The sequence below is a fragment of the Heterodontus francisci genome, chromosome 7 (assembly GCF_036365525.1).
Source record: "Heterodontus francisci isolate sHetFra1 chromosome 7, sHetFra1.hap1, whole genome shotgun sequence".
NCBI classification, from domain to species: domain Eukaryota; kingdom Metazoa; phylum Chordata; class Chondrichthyes; order Heterodontiformes; family Heterodontidae; genus Heterodontus; species Heterodontus francisci.
Genome location: NC_090377.1, coordinates 105,867,640 through 105,886,492, shown reverse-complemented (window position 1 = coordinate 105,886,492; position 18,853 = coordinate 105,867,640). Strand labels below are relative to the sequence as shown.

The following is an 18,853-nucleotide window of genomic DNA, read 5'->3' as shown; positions in this document are numbered from 1 at the left end:
TGTGTGATTGAGTATGCCAATCATCTAGCCAAAAATAATCGACTAACAGGGGTCTGGGCATTCACTTTTGATCCTTGAGGCTGGGAATCGCTGCACAGTATGGGCCAATGAGTGAACATAATGAGAATTGGGGAAAGGGGAAAAGAAAGCAGCTATTACACAACACAACCCAATTCATTTCATAAGCTATTACTTGTTCAAACAGTAAAACTGTGTTTTTAAATTTTATTCAATTATTTAAGTAAAATATTGATATGAGCATTGTTATCCTAAATAATCGAAATAACAAAAAAAAAATTCCCAACAATAACTTGCATTGCTACGACTAATGTTTGGCGTCCAAACATTATCATGCTGGTGAATGGCTGTCGAGCAAGATTTGTTGGATGGTACGTTCTCTTTGAAGCCCAGAAGGGGAGTGTTGTTATATTTTGTTAGGGCTGACAAAGTTGAGAAGTATATTTATATGGTACTATATGCTAAATGGAGACCAACTACAGGCCAATTGAAGCAATTGCCAGAATAGTTATTAGTATTTTTAGCGAGATTCATTTTTTTCATCTCTCTTATAGATCACAATTCTTTAAGTAAAAATACAAATGACTGCAGTGCCATATCAACCAAATGCTAGGGTACCCTACCCGAATGTTGTGATTCCAATACAGCTTGCTTAGGAGAGGATGGGTAAATTAAGTCAATACATTTTTTAAAAATGTAAATTTTGAGGTGGGGGGCTTACTATCAATGTTCTAGTTGTTATAATGTTTAGCTGATTGCATTGTTTTTCTCTCTTTGCTGTCGATTACATTCAGGGTATGCTGTAATGGTTTAATTTCTTAAAAGTTAACTTCTATTTATTGCCAGATGCAACAGATGACAAACAGATAAGTGACGAGCTTCAGACAGTGACTGTAGCTGCAATAGCAGAAAACACAGGCTATGTTTTGCACCCCCCATCTTCATTAACATTGCCCAAAAAGACCTCACCCAGGTATGTGTGGAACCAAGTTTGACAGGAAAAACTGTAACGGAACAATGGGTGGTTTTTAAGGAGGAGATGTTTTGGGTACAAGCGAGGTACTTTTTTATGCAGCGAGTGGTAGTGACCTGGAACTCGTTGCCTATAAGGGTGGTGGAAGCGGAGATCAATGATTTCAAAAGGAAATTGGATGGGCACTTGAGGGAAATAAACTTGCAGTGCTACAGGGATAGAGCAGGGGAATGGGGCTGACTGGATTGCTCTACAGCAAGCCAGCATGGACCCTTGGGCCGAATGGCTTCCTATGCCGTAATGATTCTATATATAGGAATGTGCTTATGTTAGAAAAAAGTATTATATGCTTCATTTTTCCTATTATAATGACTGACAGCTTCTCAGCTATGTTTTATTGCTCTAGTTAGATTACTTTAAGCTCCTTATTAAGTTTGCAAGTTGGAATGACATCTTCTTATGTATTACTGCAAAATGATGTAAAACACCCCATTGCTACTCTAGTTTTTTTTTTAAAAAAGAAAAGTCCAGCAGTTGTACCATTAAGTCCTGTCTGACAAGTAGAACTTTTGAGCAAGATAATTCATTTCAGTAAGGGGCTGCTTCCATGCTGACAGGTGACTATTTTTAACAAGTTTTTAGCTCTGCTAGCACTGATGTTGAAGGAAACCACTAATATTAAGGGAATATAAGCAAGTAAAATGTTGGGAGTAGTTTTATTAGTTTATAGCAACTCTTTTTTTTTTTAAATAACCCTAAAATAAATAGTTTAAGAATGGGCAAAAGCTGCTAGGCATAACAAACTTGCATCTTTGTACATTAACCTCACCTAGACATCACAACCCTAACTTCTTGTTCTTTTCAGAAAATATTCAATTGTCACTTGAATGCATTTATATTGTTGACATCAGTGGCCTTCCCTGATGATTTATGAGAGGTTTTATCAATGTTTATATGGAAATCATGGAAATTAACTTTTCTACTTCACCCTAACTTATTTTAACCGGTGTTCCCTAATATTTGAAGCTGTCATCATAGTGAACAATTTTCTGGATCCACTCTTTAGTTTTGAAAGTTTCAGTGATGTGAGCTTGAAATCTCCTAATTTCAAAACTTCATTAACCTTTCCTCCCACATTAAACTCCTAATACCACAAATCATCTTTGTTGCCCCTCCTTGTACATTCAAAGGAAATAATATCTTTTCTATGTTTAAATAATCAGAATCATACACTGTACCCCAGGTGGAGTCTAAAATTCTTATACAGCAAAGGATCCAAAGGATTATCCTCTGCCATTTCCGGCACTTCCAGCGTGATGCCACCACCAAACACATCTTCCCCTCTCCTCCCCTGCCAGCATTTCGAAGGGACCGTTCCCTCCACCATGGTCCACTGCTCCATCATGCTGGACACCTCGTCCCCTTTCCACGGCACCTTCCCATGCATTCACAGGATGGGTTAACACCTGCCCTTTTACCTCCTCTCTCCTCATCATCTGAGGCCCCAAACACTCCTTCCAGGTGAAGCAGTGATTTACTTGTACTACTTTCAATTTAGTATACTGTATTTGCTGTTCACAATGTGGTCTGCTCTGTATTGGGGAGACCAAATGCAGATTGGGTACTGCTTTGCAAAACACCTCCACTCAGTCCACAAGCATGACCACAAGCTTCTGGTTGCTTGCCGTTTTAATTCACCACCCTTATCTCGCCCACATTTCTGACCTTGGCCTGCTACAGTGTTCCAGTGAAGCTCAACAGAAGCTCGAGGAACAGCACCTCATCTTCCAATTAGGTAATCTACAGCCCTCTGAAGTCAACATTGAGTTCAACAACTTCAGACCATGACTGCTATTTTGATTGTCTTTTTACCATGTGCCAGTCTTAAACTTGTTCTTATAAAAGCAAAATACTGCAGATGCTGGAAATCTGAAATAAAAACAGAAAGTGCTGAAAATACTCAGTGTAAAGGATGAAGACAACCAAATTTGCAAGGAAGTTACAGAGAGATGCAAGAATTATAGAGTAGTTATGAATGGGGGACTTTTAATTATCCAAATATAAACTGATAGTAGTGTAAAGGGCAGAGAGGGGCAAGAGTTCCTCGAGTGTGTTCAGGAAAATTTTCTACAGCAGCATGTTTCCAGTCTAACGAGAGGGGAGGAACTGCTGGGCCTGGTTCTTGGGAATGAGGTGGATGAAGGGTTGGTAGGGAAACATATAGGGGACAGTGAGCATTGTATCATCAGGTTTAAGTTGGTTATGGAAAAGGACACAGAGCAATCTAGAGTAAGAAAATGTAATTAACTGGGGGAAAGCCAACTTCAGTGGGGTAAAAATGGATCTGGGCCAAGTAAATTAGAATCAAAGATTGGCAGGAAAAACAGTAGCTGAACAATAAGTTACCTGCAAAAAAAGAGAGAGTTTTGGCACAGTCAAGATATATTCCCTCGAAGGGGAAATGCAGGGCAAACAAATCCAGAGCTTCCTGGATGACAAAAGAGATGGCGATGAAGAAGAAAAAGTATGTTTATGACAGATGTCAGGTAGATAATACAATGGAGAACCAGGCTGACATTGGTTGGGGGGGTGGGGGTGGGGGGAGAACTGAAAAAGCAAATAGGAGAAGCAAAGAAGGGAGTATATAAAGAGACTGGCAACTATCATAAAAGGGAATCCCAAAATCGTCTTGAGGAATATTAATAGTAAAAGGGTGGTAAAAGGTGGAGTAGGGCCAATTAGGGACCAAAAGGGGTATTTATGCATGGAGGCAGGGGGAATAGCTGAGGTATTAAATGAATACTTTGCATCTGTCTTTACCAAGGAAGAAGATGCTACCCAGGCTACAGTGAAAGAGGAGGTAATATACTAGAAGGATTTAAAATTGATGAGATATTAGATAGGCTGTCTATACTTTAACTTCGATAAAGATCCAGGGCCAGATGAGATGCATCCAAGGATAGTGAAGGAAGTGAGTCGAAATTGCGGAGGCACTGGCCATAATTTTCCAGTCTTCCTTAGACTCAGTGATGGTGCCAGAGGACTGGAGAATTGCAAATGTTACAATCTTGTTCAAAATAGGATGTAAAGATAAGCCCAGCAACTGCAGACCTGTCAGTTTAACTTCAGTGGTGGGGAAACTTCCAGAAATGATAATTTGGGACCAAGTTAATAGTCACACTGACAAATGCGGGTTAATTAAGGAAAGCCAGCGTGGATTCGTTATGGGAAAATCATGTTTAAGTAACTTACTGAAGTTTTTTGAAGAGGTAACAGAGCGGGCTGATGAGGGCAATGCTGTTGATGTGTGCAATGACACCAAAGGCATTTGATACAGTGCTGTACAACAGACTTTGTACAGCTCATGGAATAAAAGCAACAGTAGCAACATGGGTATGAAATTGGCTGAGTAACAGGAAATAGAGAGTTGAGGTTAATGGATGTTTTTCAAGCTAGAGGTAAGTTTGGAGTTCCCTAGAGGTCAGTGTTGGGACCCTTGCTTTTCCTGATGTATATTAATGACCTAGATATTGGTGTACAGGGTACAATTTCAAAATTTGTGGATGATATGAAATTTGGAAGCATCGTGACCTGTGACGAAGATAGTGTGGAACTTCAAAAGGACATGGACAAGTTGGTGGAATGGGTGGACAAGAGACAGTTGAAGTTCAATGCGAAGAAATCTGAAGCGATTCATTTTGGTCGGAAGAACATGGAGAAACAATATTACCAAGGTTACAATTCTAAAGGGGGTGTAGGAGCAGAGGAACCTGGGGGCTGTCATGCATTTCTGTGTGTTATCTTAAGCAACACAATGAGGTACATGGATTCCAGTTTGTTAAAGATCTCTCAAAGGTTTATTAAGAGCTAAAACTAATACATGCAATACAGAACAAACTATATACAGGACCTGTGTCCAGGGTGTTGCAATGCAGAGTGCCTGTGGCTTATAGTCACAATACTACATCCTGGTACTTAGCTCATTAGCATGCTGAGTTCTTAAAGGGCTATCATTAAAGCGATAATGCAACATCTTTTTTTCCCAAAGATAAATTTCATTCACTACAATGAAAAATGTATAAAATAGGATAATATCAAAATTAGTTATACTGGGATAGAGATTATAACATTTACAAATGTAAAGATAGGGATTATAAAATTTACCAATGCAGGATCTTAAGAGTCCATATATCGTTTCGGTGGTTTGACAATTCTTCATGATCATCTTATGGTATAACCTTCTAGGGATGTGGATTTCACCCTTGGCTGTTCTTGGTTTGCAGACGTGTTATGAGTGTGTTGGTTGTTGTCCTGTTCTTCCGTTATCCCTCATCGCCGGAGTGTCTTCTTTCGCGTCTGCTCTGCGCAATTGAGATATTGCATATTTCTCTTAATTGGCTTCAGTTCCTCCTCAACATTACTCTGTTAGGTGTTGTAACCTCGTAAGACCTGGGCTCACTGCATACTTTGCCTCTGTGGGTAACCATGTTCTCATTGTGGGGTGTATGACTTTCACCTTTTGTCCTACGTGTAGTTGAGGTAGTTCCACCCCTGCATGTTGGTCATGCACCATCTTCATTCTCCCTTGTTTTTTGAGCAGTGTTTCCTGCATCTTGGAGAATTTGGACAGATGATGGCTTGGCAGAATCGTTCTCACTTGCCTTCCAAACATGATCTCTGCTGGTGATGGTAAGCCCATATCTATAGGTGTAGCTCTGAAGTGCAACATGGCAACACGAAAATCTTGTTTCGTTGTCGTACGCTTCAGGTTAAGTGATATAACTGTGCGAACCATTCGCTCGGCAAGACCGTTAGATCTAGGATAATGTGGTGAGGATATCACATGGTTTACACCCCATTTGGCACACACATCCGTCAAGGGTCTGCCGGTATATTGTGGCCCATTGTCAGAAATAATTTCTTCAGGTGCGCTGAACAGACTGAATATGGCGCTCAATGTGTCTTCGCTGGCCGTGCTTGAAGTGTCTTTTACCTACCTGACAATTGGAAATTTCGAGAAATAATCGTTGACTAAGATAAAGTCATCTCCATTCACGGTAAATAGATCAGTGGCAATTTTGGACCAAGGGACTGATGGAATCTCATGAGGGTGTATAGGTTCTTTACGTTGTTGTGGCTGGTGGCTCTGGCATGCCTTGCACATCCTCACTAACTTTTCAATGTCACCGTTGATCCCTGGCCAATAAACAGTGTCTCATGCCAGTCGTCTCGTTTGCTCCATACCCATATGGCTTTGGTGAAGTTGTGACAAGATGTCCTGTCGAAGACCTTTGGGCACAAGCTCTTGTTTTCTTTTGAAGGTTATGTCTCTCGAGATACTGAGTTCATCTCTATAAGGCCAAAAGCATCTGAGGGTTTCTTTCACCCCTGTTACTGTATCAGGCCATCCTTCTATGATGACTCTCCACAGTGCCTTCAGTTGTGGGTATTGGCTGGTTCTGATTGCAGTTGATCACATTTGTGCTGACCAAAATGCAATAAATCGATTTTGAGCCCATTTTCCACCTCGATGTCCATGCTGTAGATCCCGTGGTACATCTTCATTCTTGTTCTGATTTGGCAATCTGCTCAGCATATCCGAGGTAACCATTTTGGTACCCGGTTTGTAGCAGGCGTTGAAGTTGTACCCCTGTACATTTTCTAAATGCCGCTGTAGTCGAGGTGGTGAACTTGTCAGTGTTTTGCGCCAGATCATCTCCAGTGGTTTATGATCGGTTTCCACAGTGAAGTGCTTACCGAACAGGTAGGTGTGGAATGTTGTGATCCCAAACACCAGAGCAAGTGTTTCATGCTCTATGTTTGAGTAATTGGATTGTGCTGAGGATAAACTTTTGGAACCAAATACAATTGGTTTACCATCCTGCAGATGCACCCTCCTAGCTCTTTCTTTGAAGCGTCGACTTCCAGGATTGGCTTCTTCCTTGGATCATAGTACTGCAGGGTACATGTTTCTGATAGTGCTTGTTTGAGAGACTCAAACATATGCTGATGGTCCTCCCACACAAATGGTATGTCTTTCTTTTGGAGCGCTCTCAATGATGATGCTTTGTCAGAACAATTTGGAATGCATGGTGCCAAGAAGTTGAAAAATCCAAGGCATCTCTGTAAATCATCTTGTCTTGTGGAGTAGGCATATGCCTTACATCTTCGACTTTGTCTGGGTCAGGACAGATTCTGCAACCGGAATATATAGACCCAAAGAAATTAATCTGACTTGCATTCACCTGGCACTTGCTGTTAAAATGAGCCCTTTGCCTTGAGCTACTGCCATCAGTGAAGGAAGATTTCAATCATGCTGTTCTTTGGTTTTGCCCATTACCCAATAACATCAGCAGTGCATGTACATCCAGGCACGTTTTCTGTAATCTGTCCATATGCTGCTGAAACAGTATTTGACTGACAGATAAGCTGAAGGGTAGTCTCTGGAAGCAGTATCTTCCAAATGATGTTCTGAAGGTGGTGACTTCTTGAGATTCCTTAGCTAGGTGTACTGCCCATGTTTGGCGTCCAAATTGGGAAAAAATTTGGTTGCTGTGAACTTGGAATTCAATTCCTTTAGTGCTGGAATCTTGAGGGAACATCTCTAAGAAATGGTTTAGACGCCTCGGATTTAGATATGCCCCAATTGCTCCATCCTTCTTTAGTACGCACGTAATTGAGCTGCATCAGTTTTTGTGATGATGCACACGACAGATTATGCTATTGCGTTCCATATCATCCAGCTCGCACTTGAGCTTTTCTTGTATGTGCACGCTGCACTTTCTGGGAGGGTGGATTGATGGAATTGCATCCTCTCTGTGATGCGGTATAGCATCGCCTTTGAAATCGCCTACAGCGTCAAACCTGTCCAGATACATTTATTGTATGTCCTGGACTGACTCAATACAGCTACCCTTGGTCTGTTCTGCTGTAATGGGTACCTCGGTATCTTGTGGATAGTCAAAATGTTCAGGTCTGTATACGCTGGTAGTCCAGCCACTGCTTGTTGGCTCGTGTCTACCAGGTAAAATATTTGTGGTTTCCATGCCGACTTGCCAAAGCTGCATTGCATTATTAGTATGACACTGCAAGGGACCCATTGTATGCAGTTAACTTTGCAGTTGACAGTTGTACCATAAGTTTCCAACGATCCCGGTACATATCCTTCAGGATTCCAACTGGTAGGATATTTGCACTAGCTCCCATGTCAGTCTTAGTCCTGAGTGTGTGTTTGTCCACTTTCTTTGGGTACATTGTATTAATAGTGTAAAAGCTTCTAGTTATTTGACTTTGTCAATACACGGGTCAGGTTCACAATGTGAGACACCTGCTTGTCTTATGGTTGAGAATCGCTCCACTCTGAGTGTTGTCTCAGGTTTATTTTGCTGTGGGCTTCGTATATTAGCTTGTGTTTATGCAGGTCTCTGGTGCTCTCCTTGCTGCTGTTGCCATGCTGCTGCACTGTTTTCTGTTGGTTTGTGTCCTATTGTGACCTCTGGCTGCGTCTTTGGAGCCAGATTTCTTGCATAGGCGGGCCCAGTGACCTCTTGAACCGTACGCCTTGCACAGATCTTGGAAAGTAGGACAGCTTCACGGTGAGTGGGACAAACGGCACTTACCACACAGCTTGCTTGTTTTTTGTGACCTGGTTACCGTGCCGATACGGTCAGCTCCACCTAGTGCTTGCAGATGCTGTTGTCTGGCTACAATGCCTTCGTATTTCCTGCCATCTTCTAGCAGTGCATCAATGCTATGATCTTTTTTCCCCGAGGGGTCTTTTTGAAACACTTCAATAGGTGTTGAGACAATCACCAGTTATCGATCCGAGTTCAGTTTCTGAAAAATTGCATTTGATGCCCTTACTATGACACCTACTGATGAATAGATCTATTGATTCCTGTGGCTGTTGCCTGTAGGACATCAATTCACTCTTAGCTGATCTTCCAGCACTTTCTACATCTTTGTGGGATCTTTCTGGTTCTCTTCAGATCAGCCAGAGCTTTTGACTCTGTAACCCCTCATTTCCAACTGTTGTCAGTATTTTCACAGCCTGGCTCTCTGGTTCTGCAAAAGCTTTATCTATGAAGCATAATTGCATTCTTTGTTTAAAAAATTTGAATTCAGATAGGGCATCAATGGCCTTTCAGTTCATGCTGGGAAATTTGATATCCATCCTTCCATCCTTCTGTTCTTCTGCCTTTTGCGGACACTATGGATATGCAAAGATGTTTCAGTAATCCTATTACTGTAAGGATACTCCGTATGTGTTTCCAGCAGTGTATCTGCTGTGCTTTCTGCTTTATATTTCACTTTGTTCAGCTCTGTGTGTGCCTTCAATACTGTACTCCAATATGAATTGTTTTATAACCTGTTCTATTGACTCTGCGCTGTTCCCAATTATAGCCCGCTCTTTTTTCTCTTTGTTTAAATTTAGGCACACTTTTTCTTTGTTCAGTGCAGGGCTGACGACGGCCCTTTACATTTTAAATAGCATGGTCCTGACTCAACTGGCTATTTGCCCGGACTTGTCCAGCTCAAATATACTCTCCAATTTGTGGAGTAAGTAAGTCTTATTTTCTTTTACTTTCTGTACTACGGGAACTTCTGACTTCTGGTACTGCTTTTAAATCTTGTTTGCTGTTTCACCCATGGTCTTCAAGCTTGTATCTTTACTTTTAAAGAAAGTAATCACTGCTGTACACCACTGTTGCCACTGTGTCATGCGTTTTTGTGTTAACTTAAGCAACACAATGAGATACGTGAATTCCAGTTTCTTGAAGATCTTTAAAAGTTTTATTAACAGCTAAAACTAATACATTCAATACAGAACAAACTATATACAGAACCTGTGTCCCGGGTGTTGCAATGCAGAGTGCCTGTGGCTTATAGTCACAAGACTACATCCTGGTACTTAGCTCATTAGCATACTGTAAACTGTTGAATAAACAGCCGCTTCACAAAAGTTCTGCCAAAGAATCAGAAAAGTCACAGAATTGTTACAGCGCAGAAGGAGACCATTGGGCCCATCGTGTCCGCATCGGCTCTCCAAATGAGCAATTCACCTAATGCCAGGTCACTAATATAGATTGTGAGCAGTTGAGGACCCAGTACTGATCCCTGTGGCAGCCCAGTAGTTAGTTTGCCAACCTGAAAATGACCCATTTATCTCGACTCTTCTGTTTCCTATTAGTTAGCCAATCCTCTACCCAAGCTAATATAGTACCCCCAGCACCATGAGCTCTTATGAGCAGTAACTTTTTATGTGGCACCTTTTTGAATGCCTTTTGGAAATCCAAATACACTACGTCTGCTGGTTCCCCTCTATCCACCCTACTGGTTACATCCTCAAAGAACTCTAATAAATTTGTCAAACACTATTTCCTTTCACAAAATCATATTGACTCTGCTTGCTTGTATTATGATTTTCAAAATGACCTGCTACTAGTACCTTCATAATGGATGCCAGCATTTTCCCAATGGCAGATGTTAAGCTAACTGGCCTATAGTTTCCTGCTTTCTATCTTCCTCCTTTCTTGAATAGAGTTGTTAAATTAGCAGTTTTCCAATCCACGGGGACCTTTTCAGAATCTAGGGAATTTTGAAAGATTGTAACCAATGCATCCACTATCTCTGCAATCACTGCTTTTGAGACCCTAGGATACAGGCCATCTGTTTCTCGTCCCAATTGTTAATGCCAGTTTTGTCTATGTGAAATTGTTGAAATGAGCAATTCCCCACAGGAAACAGAAGGAGAATATTCCCTTCTGTGAATTTAACTTTTAAAATATTTTTCCTCGCGATGGATGAGGGAGTGGGATCCAAGCTATGATTGCAGCCTGGGCCACCAGGTGGGGACCAGTTCTGGGCTGATGTACCTCATGCTGCCACTGATGAAACACCAGGATCCTCTGAAGAAAAAAAGAGTCCTGATCCCGTCCTCTGCTACGTCAGTGGCTCTTTTGGAGTGAGCAGAAGCTCTGTTTCCAACAGACCATGCAAGAAATGCTGAGAGTTGGCATCCAAACCTAATTTGCAACCCTTCTGGCACACTTCTGACAGTTAAGATCGCAATGCATCAGGAGAGCTACGGATTTCAGCCACTAAATCTTGAGCTGCTTGGCCTGTAGGGAACTGGAGTTGACAGTTACAGGGTTCTAGTTGGAACAAGTAGAATTAAACTCGTGAAATTTATGCTTCTCAAGGTTTGAGATTATTAGCAATGGAGAATGGAACATGCAACCAGCAAAATGTTAAAACCGGTCTACGTTTGGTTTAGCAAAGATTAAAGATACACCAATATTTTGCCTGCCTTATCTTTATTTAACAGTATCGCTGAAGTTACAATGCAATTCCCAGAAATTATGTGGACAGTTTCTTGAAATTTTTTTTTGGTGTTTCAGAATGGTTGAAGACAATTTTCCTGTTCCATTGCAGCCACTGCCACACAACACCCCTGCCTGGGCTCGGCGACTCCGGAGCTGTGAGGTTGGTTAGCTACTTGTATATCTGCTGTATTTTTGGATATTGCTTCATGTTGATTTCTTTTTCTGTAATATGGACTTTCAAGTAATTTTTATCTGTTGGGTGCAGTATATATTCTTGGGAAGTCAAATAAGCTGTAATTCAGTATGAGATCAAATCTTTCTAAAATTGCATTTTATTTCAATTTTGTTCAGGAGAGCACAGTTTTTTCATCAAAAGCTCTGAACCATAAGTAAAACTAACTACAGTACAGTGTTATAACCTCAGAGATCATTAACCTGAAAAATGAGATGTGAACCCCCAGACCAATTTGATGAATTTATTTTTTATTTAGAGATACAGCACTGAAACAGGCCCTTCGGCCCACCGAGTCTGTGCTGACCAACAACCACCCATTTATACTAACCCTACAGTAATCCCATATTCCCTACCACCTACCTACGCTAGGGGTAATTTACAACGGCCAATTTACCTATCACCTGCAAGTCTTTGGCCGTGGGAGGAAACCGGAGCACCCGGAGAAAACCCACGCGGTCACAGGGAGAACTTGCAAACTCCGCGCAGGCATACCCAGAATCGAACCCGGGACCCTAGAGCTGTGAGGCTGTGGTGCTAACCACTGCGCCACTGTACACAAGATTTCACTTCTTATGTCTTATTTTGGCAACTAAACTAAATGAAATCCCCAATTAATTAAATAGTACTTTTTAAGTTCATAACACCTCCCCCTAACAATGGAAAAGTCATTACCGTAGTAATCACATAACATTGTAAACGTTTTCATTATTACCATTTCTCACTTTACACAGGTAACAATACTATTGTATATTTGAGTTGTTTGCCTCCATTATATCCCTTATTTAAATTTCTGGGTAGAACATATGTAATTACATTGCTCTTTCCTGTAGCAGGTAGATGGTTCTAACATAAGGCCCCATTGAAATTATCTAATGTTCTTGGTTTTGAACTTTTCTGGAAACCTCAGTGGATTATGATCGGTGTAAATGGTTATTTCCCCTTTTCCATTATTGGCGTATACTTCAAAATGTTGTAGAGCCAATACAAGACCTAAAACCACCACCTCAATGGTGGAGTATTTCTTCTGATACTCATTGAGTTTTCTAGAAAAATAACTGGTCGTTCAATTCCATTATCATTATCCTGAGTAGTGCTGCTCCTACTCCGTTGTCAGTGGCATCAATAGCCGCTTTAAAAGGCTTGCCAAAACTTGGTACTGCTGGAATGGGTTCATTTATTAAAATGGCTTTTAAAGTTTCAAATGTCATTTGACAAGATTCTGTCCACTGGATCTTCACACCCTTTTTTAATTTTTTCAGTGGAGTCACTACTGTACTGAAGTTAGGAACAAACGTCTGATTGGACCCATGCATCCTAGGAATCATAATATTTTCCTTTTTGTCTTGGGGACTGGAAAGTAGATTATGGCCTGAACTTCAGGTTCCCTAGACTACACTTGATCTTGACCTGCTACTTGCCCTTAATAGGAGACCTTAACCGTAGCAAATTCACTCTTCACTATGTTTACTACCAAATTAGCGCTCTCTAACCTGTCGAACTGTGCCTTTAAGTGTTTAACATGGTCTTCCTAGGTGTCACTATGTATCAACAGATCAACAAGGTACACAAAGCAATTGCTCAGTCCAGTAATCACTTGGTTGGTCAACCTTTGAAATGTCACCGGTGCATTTTTCATACCAAATGACATGACCTTACATTGAAATCGGCCATCTGGGGTGACGAAGGCAGAAATTTCTTTAGCTTGGTTGGCAGGGGACTTGCCAATACCCTTTCAGCAAGTCAATTTTGCTAATAAAGATTGAATCCCCACTCTGTCAATACAATCCTCAAATCATGGGAGTGGATAAGAGTCTGTTTGTTTTAGTTACTCCATTGACTTTCCGTCAATCAATACAAAATCTTTCAGAACCATTCGGCTTTTGTACCAGCACTACTGGTAGACTTCAGCTACTTTGACTGGGTTCAGTTATTTCATTCTTTAGCGTACATTGAATCTCCTCTCTGACCTGAACCAGTTTATCAGAATTGAGTCGATAGGGTTCTGTTTGATGGGTATAGCTGTTCCCACATTGATCCCATGAATAGCCAGAGGATTTTGACCTGGCTTATCTGCACGTAAGGTTTTAAACTCTTTTAGCAGTTCGGCTATATCCGTTTTGTGCGGTTTAGAAAAGTAGTGTATAACTGTATCCAGGTTTTCTAAGACTGTGCTTGCCAGTTTCATTGCAGGGGATTCGGTCTTAAAGTTCTCAGTCTCTGTTTCTTCCTCCAGTTCCTCAAAATTAACACCATCCGTAACTACTACTTCTGTCATTTGACTTAGATTTACTGGTTGACAAGATTCACGGTCATAGTATCTTTTCAACATATTCACATGACACACCCTTTGACGTTTCTGTCTGTCTGGGGTACTAACCAAATAGTTCACATCACTAACTTTCCTCTTAATGAAGTAAGGTCCTCTGAACCTAGCTTCCATTGGTTCTCCAGGCAAAAACAATAAAACTAACACCTTGTCTCCAGACTGCAAACTGCGTGCCTTAGCTTTTCAATCCACTTGGGTTTTCATCACTTGCTGAGAAATCCTGAGATGTTTTCTGGCCATCTCACATGCTTTTGTAAGTCTCTCTCAAAATTCTGATACGTAATTGAAGAGGATAGTTTCCTGTTGCTGTGCGAAAAATTTCTCCTAAATGAGTTTAAGGGGACCGTTAACCTCATGCCCATAAACCAATTCAAATGGACTGACTCATTGGTGCGTCCCTAGTGGCAAATAATAAAAATAGTATCCCCTTATCCCAATCATAAGCATACTCACAACAATAATCCTTTATCATGCTTTTCAGGGTTTGGTGATACAGGTGATAAGCAGACAATTTGAGCTGTCTCCCTTCCAAATTAGTCATGACCTCTTGAAATACCCTGCCATGAAATTTGACCCCTGGTCCAACTGAATTTCTTTTGGCAATCCATATTTAGTGAAAAATTTAATTAACCCCTCAATCACAACTCTTGCTATGATCTTTTTTAAAGGCATTGCCTCTGGAAACCTAGTGCACAAATCCATGATGATGAGAAACTTGTGACTTGACTTAGTTGTGGGTAAGGGTCCGACACGATACACAAGAACCCGACTTAAACTGTTAGTAAAAGCAGGTTTCGGGATCAGTGTGGATGTTAATTGAAGGATGTGGCTTCCCAACTACCTGACATATGGCAAGTTCTGTAAAATTCAGCCACATCCTTTTGCAAGCCTGACCAATAAAATGCTACTTTATTCTGGCCTGAGTCTTTCGAAATGCCACATGACCTGCCATTAGATCTCATGTGCATTTCTTAATTTCACCAGGGTACCCCAGAGGAACAACAACCTGACGAACTGTAGCCTTGTCAGCGGGCCTCTGGGGAGGTCTCCACTTTCTCATTAGAATGCATTCTTAATGTAATAGCACTCAGAGAGACCTTTTCAGCTTTTGCCTCGTTGTTTGCGGCAACCTTATTAAGTCACGTAATATGAGAGCAAAATACAGCGGATGCTGGAAACCTGAAATAAAACCAAAGTGCTGGCAATACTCAGCAGATCTGAAGAAGAGTCATATCAGACTCAAAATGTCAACTCTTGTTTCTCTCTGCACAGCTGCTGCCAGACCTGCTGAGTGTTTCCAAGTAGTTTCAGTTTTTACTTCTTAAGTCAGGATCTGCTTGTTGTGCTTCACTGAAAGATGATCTGCTAAACAATTCACCATTGATAGCCTTGGAGCCTTTTCTACTAACATCCAGATCCTTGAGACAAGTATCAGCTAATCAAACACTTGAGTTATCTCCCATAACAACTGAACTGCTTTTTCTTGTTTAATCTGAAGAGGTGGGGTCTTGTCAACGCACAATCTGGGAATATTCCAGGAAATTCCTCCTGCAAAACTTCAGTTTCAGCAACCTCAACTGGCTTTTCTGAAACCACTGGAGATGCCAATACTCTATTCCCAGCTAAATCCACCCCTTCAATATGCACCTCCAGGACAATTCCCACTGTTAGCGGATCGGTGACTAAATCACATTGTAAATTAACTTTATGCAATGGAATGGATAAATGACACCCATCAAATTCTCTCACTATGACTTTCACATTCACAGCACTATTTGGGAAAAGATCTATATCCTTTGCTGCCAACAATGACCGATTTGGCCCCTGTAACCCTAAGCAGCACAATTGGCTTGCCTGATTCATCTGACAAATAAGAGGACACAGTACCCCTGAGCATAAAACTTCTATATCCTTCAGGGTTTTGACTTGGTCTGTTAGCATACATTGCCAAAGCCACTGGCTTGTCAACAGCGCCACCTATTGGGGCATCCTTTGCAGGACAGGCATTCAGTAAATCCACGAGAGTGATGGGTTTTCCCCTCAATTTCCAGCATTCTGCCCTTATATGCTCTCTCTTATTACAAAAATAACATGTTTATCCTTTTGACTTAACCCTAGTCTCGGACTCTTTATTACCACCCTGACCGGGGCGGGGGGTGGGGTGCCTCCTCTCTCTAAAACTGAATGTCTTCTCATTATCTGTTCCTCTATCTTTCCAACTCCTTTGAAAGTTCCCAAACTGGGGCCTGTAACTCTGCTTTTGTGTGTCAATTCATAGTCATCTTCCATTTTTGTGACATTTCTTACTTTGCTAACTTCTCGGTGGGACCTTACTCCCGAAGTGTTGCTATTTTTAAATTCCTTCATTGGAATTATTTCCCTAAGGCTTTCGAAATCATGTTCAATCTTCAGGGACCGATACCAACAATCAAATATCATTTCCTTTTCTCTAATGGATTCCATAAATGTCTGACCCTGGTTCTTAAATTCCTGAATTTTTGCCTGTCAGCCTCTGGTACCACCTGATGAGCATTGAGAACAGCAGTTTTAACCACTTCATAATCACTTGACTGTTCCTGAGCAAGTGTTGAGTATACTTTTTTTTTAGATTAGATTAGAGATACAGCACTGAAACAGGCCCTTCGGCCCACCGAGTCTGTGCCGAACATCAACCACCCATTTATACTAATCCTACACTAATCCCATATTCCTACCAAACATCCCCACCTGTCCCTATATTTCCCTACCACCTACCTATACTAGTGACAATTTATAATGGCCAATTTACCTATCAATCTGCAAGTCTTTTAGCTTGTGGGAGGAAACCGGAGCACCCGGAGAAAACCCACGCAGACACAGGGAGAACTTGCAAACTCCACACAGGCAGAACCTGGAATCGAACCCGGGTCCCTGGAGCTGTGAGGCTGCGGTGCTAACCACTGCGCCACTGTGCCGCACTAACACTTTTCCCACTAACACACTTTGCAGTAAAATTGTTCAGCTTTCCTTCGGCCATTGCAACGTCGTAGCAATTTTTTTCAAAGGGCATGAAGTACATTTCAACTCCTTCCTCACTGAATTTAGGCACCAAACGAATATTCCTTGCCAAGTTAAATCGGATTCATCCTCAAACTTTCCTGTCAGTCCCTATCCGCGCAATCTAAGCTTTTCTCTGTCCAGTTCAAATTGCCCAGCGTCTTTCTTTTTGTAAGTGTCTTTTTCTTTCTCCTTGAATTCAATCTTTCTCAGTGCAAGTTGAAATTGTCTTTCTTTTTCTTTTTCCCTTGTCTTATTTGTAACTTAATTCGAACTAACTCAATCAAGATCATCCGTTTCTCCCTCGAGGTTTAAATAATGAGTCGACACTTCAACAATTACTGCCTTTTTGACTTTTGATTTTAAACTAACTCCCACTTGCTCTGTTACAGCTAATAATGCATCCACTGTTAACTGTTAAATCATTGAGAATCAAATCTTCCCTCTTCACAAAGGCTTGAGCATGAAAAGTAGACATGCTGACTCTTTCTTATGAATAGAGCAAAAGTAATTGTAAAATCTTGTTTGTTTAAAACTCTAGAAAATTCCAACTACCCATTTTCAGCCTTTGAATTCGTATCCTGGACCCGAGCCCTCCATTTGTTATGACCTCAGAGATTGTTAACGTGACAAATGCAAGCTATGATCGCCAGACCAATTTAATGAATTACACAAGATTTCATGTTTAAGTCTTTTATTATAACAACTAAACTAAAAGAAATCCCCAAGTAACTGAATAGTACTTTGTAAGAAGCTGATACCCCAAATTACAAACAAAGGTACTTTCTTATTCAATACTTGAAAATCTCTCTCTCTCTCTCTCTCTCTCTCTCTCTCTCTCTCTCTCTCTCTCTCTCTCTCTGTGTGTCTGTTAACTTTCTCTGGACTTAGAATTCAACAGTTGATTCATCTGCTATAAAAGCCAGTAGTCTGAGTTCCACAAGCTGTTTGGCCTTTCCATTGTCCCAGGTGCTAATACCTGCCTGGTTAGTTAGCATGTTCTCAATGACTGACTACTTGATTTATGATCCAAAAGTCTGGGAGGGCGAAACCCATTGTTCTTCAGGTGTTTGTGCTATAGTCTCTTCTTCAGAAGGTAGTCTCTGATCTGTACTTCCTATTGTTCCGTAACCTTCCGCAGAGTGGAGGTGAGGCCAGCTGAACCTCTAAGAATCACATCTTTAAGACACAATCATGTTGCAAGGTCCAGCATTCATAACAACAGATAGAATAAAGACATGCATATGTGACATACGTAGTATAGAAATTTATGCACCAAGAAATAAACAAGGAAAGTGCTGGAAATGAGCAGCGTGCAAAAATTCTGAGGAAAGGTTAATGTTTCAGGAGCGACCTGACTTTATCTCTTTCAGATACTGACCGACCTGTGTGCATTTCCAGCAGTTACTGTTTTTATTTCGGATTCCCAGGATTCATTAAAAACTTTTCTGCAAATTTATACATTGAGTGGGAGGAGGACTCATTGTTCCTGCTCCCTCAAATTGAGATAGGTATTGAGCCTGTGTTGATGGGACAGCAAACTGTGTTCTCCTCTGACCCTCCTGGACCATATACTACTTGTAACTGTCTGGAGTGCTTCTCTGAACTATCTGCTAGGAGGAATGCAGCAGTGGCCCAAAGTTACCTTTCTTCCCTATCCCTCAATGAAAAGCAGCCTGAGATTTTGTGCTAGTTTGTATTAGTGCTCCACAAACCCTATCAGGAGTGAATAGTTAAATATGAGCTCTGCACTGGCTTCACCATAATTAGAAATTTCTGCATAAACCAGAAACATTATAATATTTTATAAAGTCAGTGCTAGCTGGGTCGTTGACACAATTACAATATTCTGTAATTTTTAGCTTAGCAAATTACCTTGCCCAACCTTTCCTGCATGAACATCAGGGTTAAACTACTTTCACTGAAGCTAAAATAGCCCC

The 18,853-nt window shown here is 41.1% G+C and overlaps 1 protein-coding gene across 6 annotated transcripts in view; it reads left to right on the top strand.

The window, feature by feature from the left end:
• Nucleotides 1-18,853, top strand: part of LOC137372222 (calcium-responsive transcription factor-like) — a 73,373-nt gene that overhangs the window by 14,651 nt on the left and 39,869 nt on the right. For 5 of the 6 annotated variants that reach the window (XM_068035864.1, XM_068035863.1, XM_068035866.1 and 2 more), the window contains 2 exons: nt 865-991; nt 11,392-11,476. In XM_068035864.1, coding sequence (XP_067891965.1) covers nt 865-991; nt 11,392-11,476 — 212 coding nt within the window. Of the gene's footprint in view, nt 1-864; nt 992-9,456; nt 9,551-11,391; nt 11,477-18,853 lie in introns of those variants that run through there. The other variant, XM_068035868.1, reaches the window with a different exon arrangement.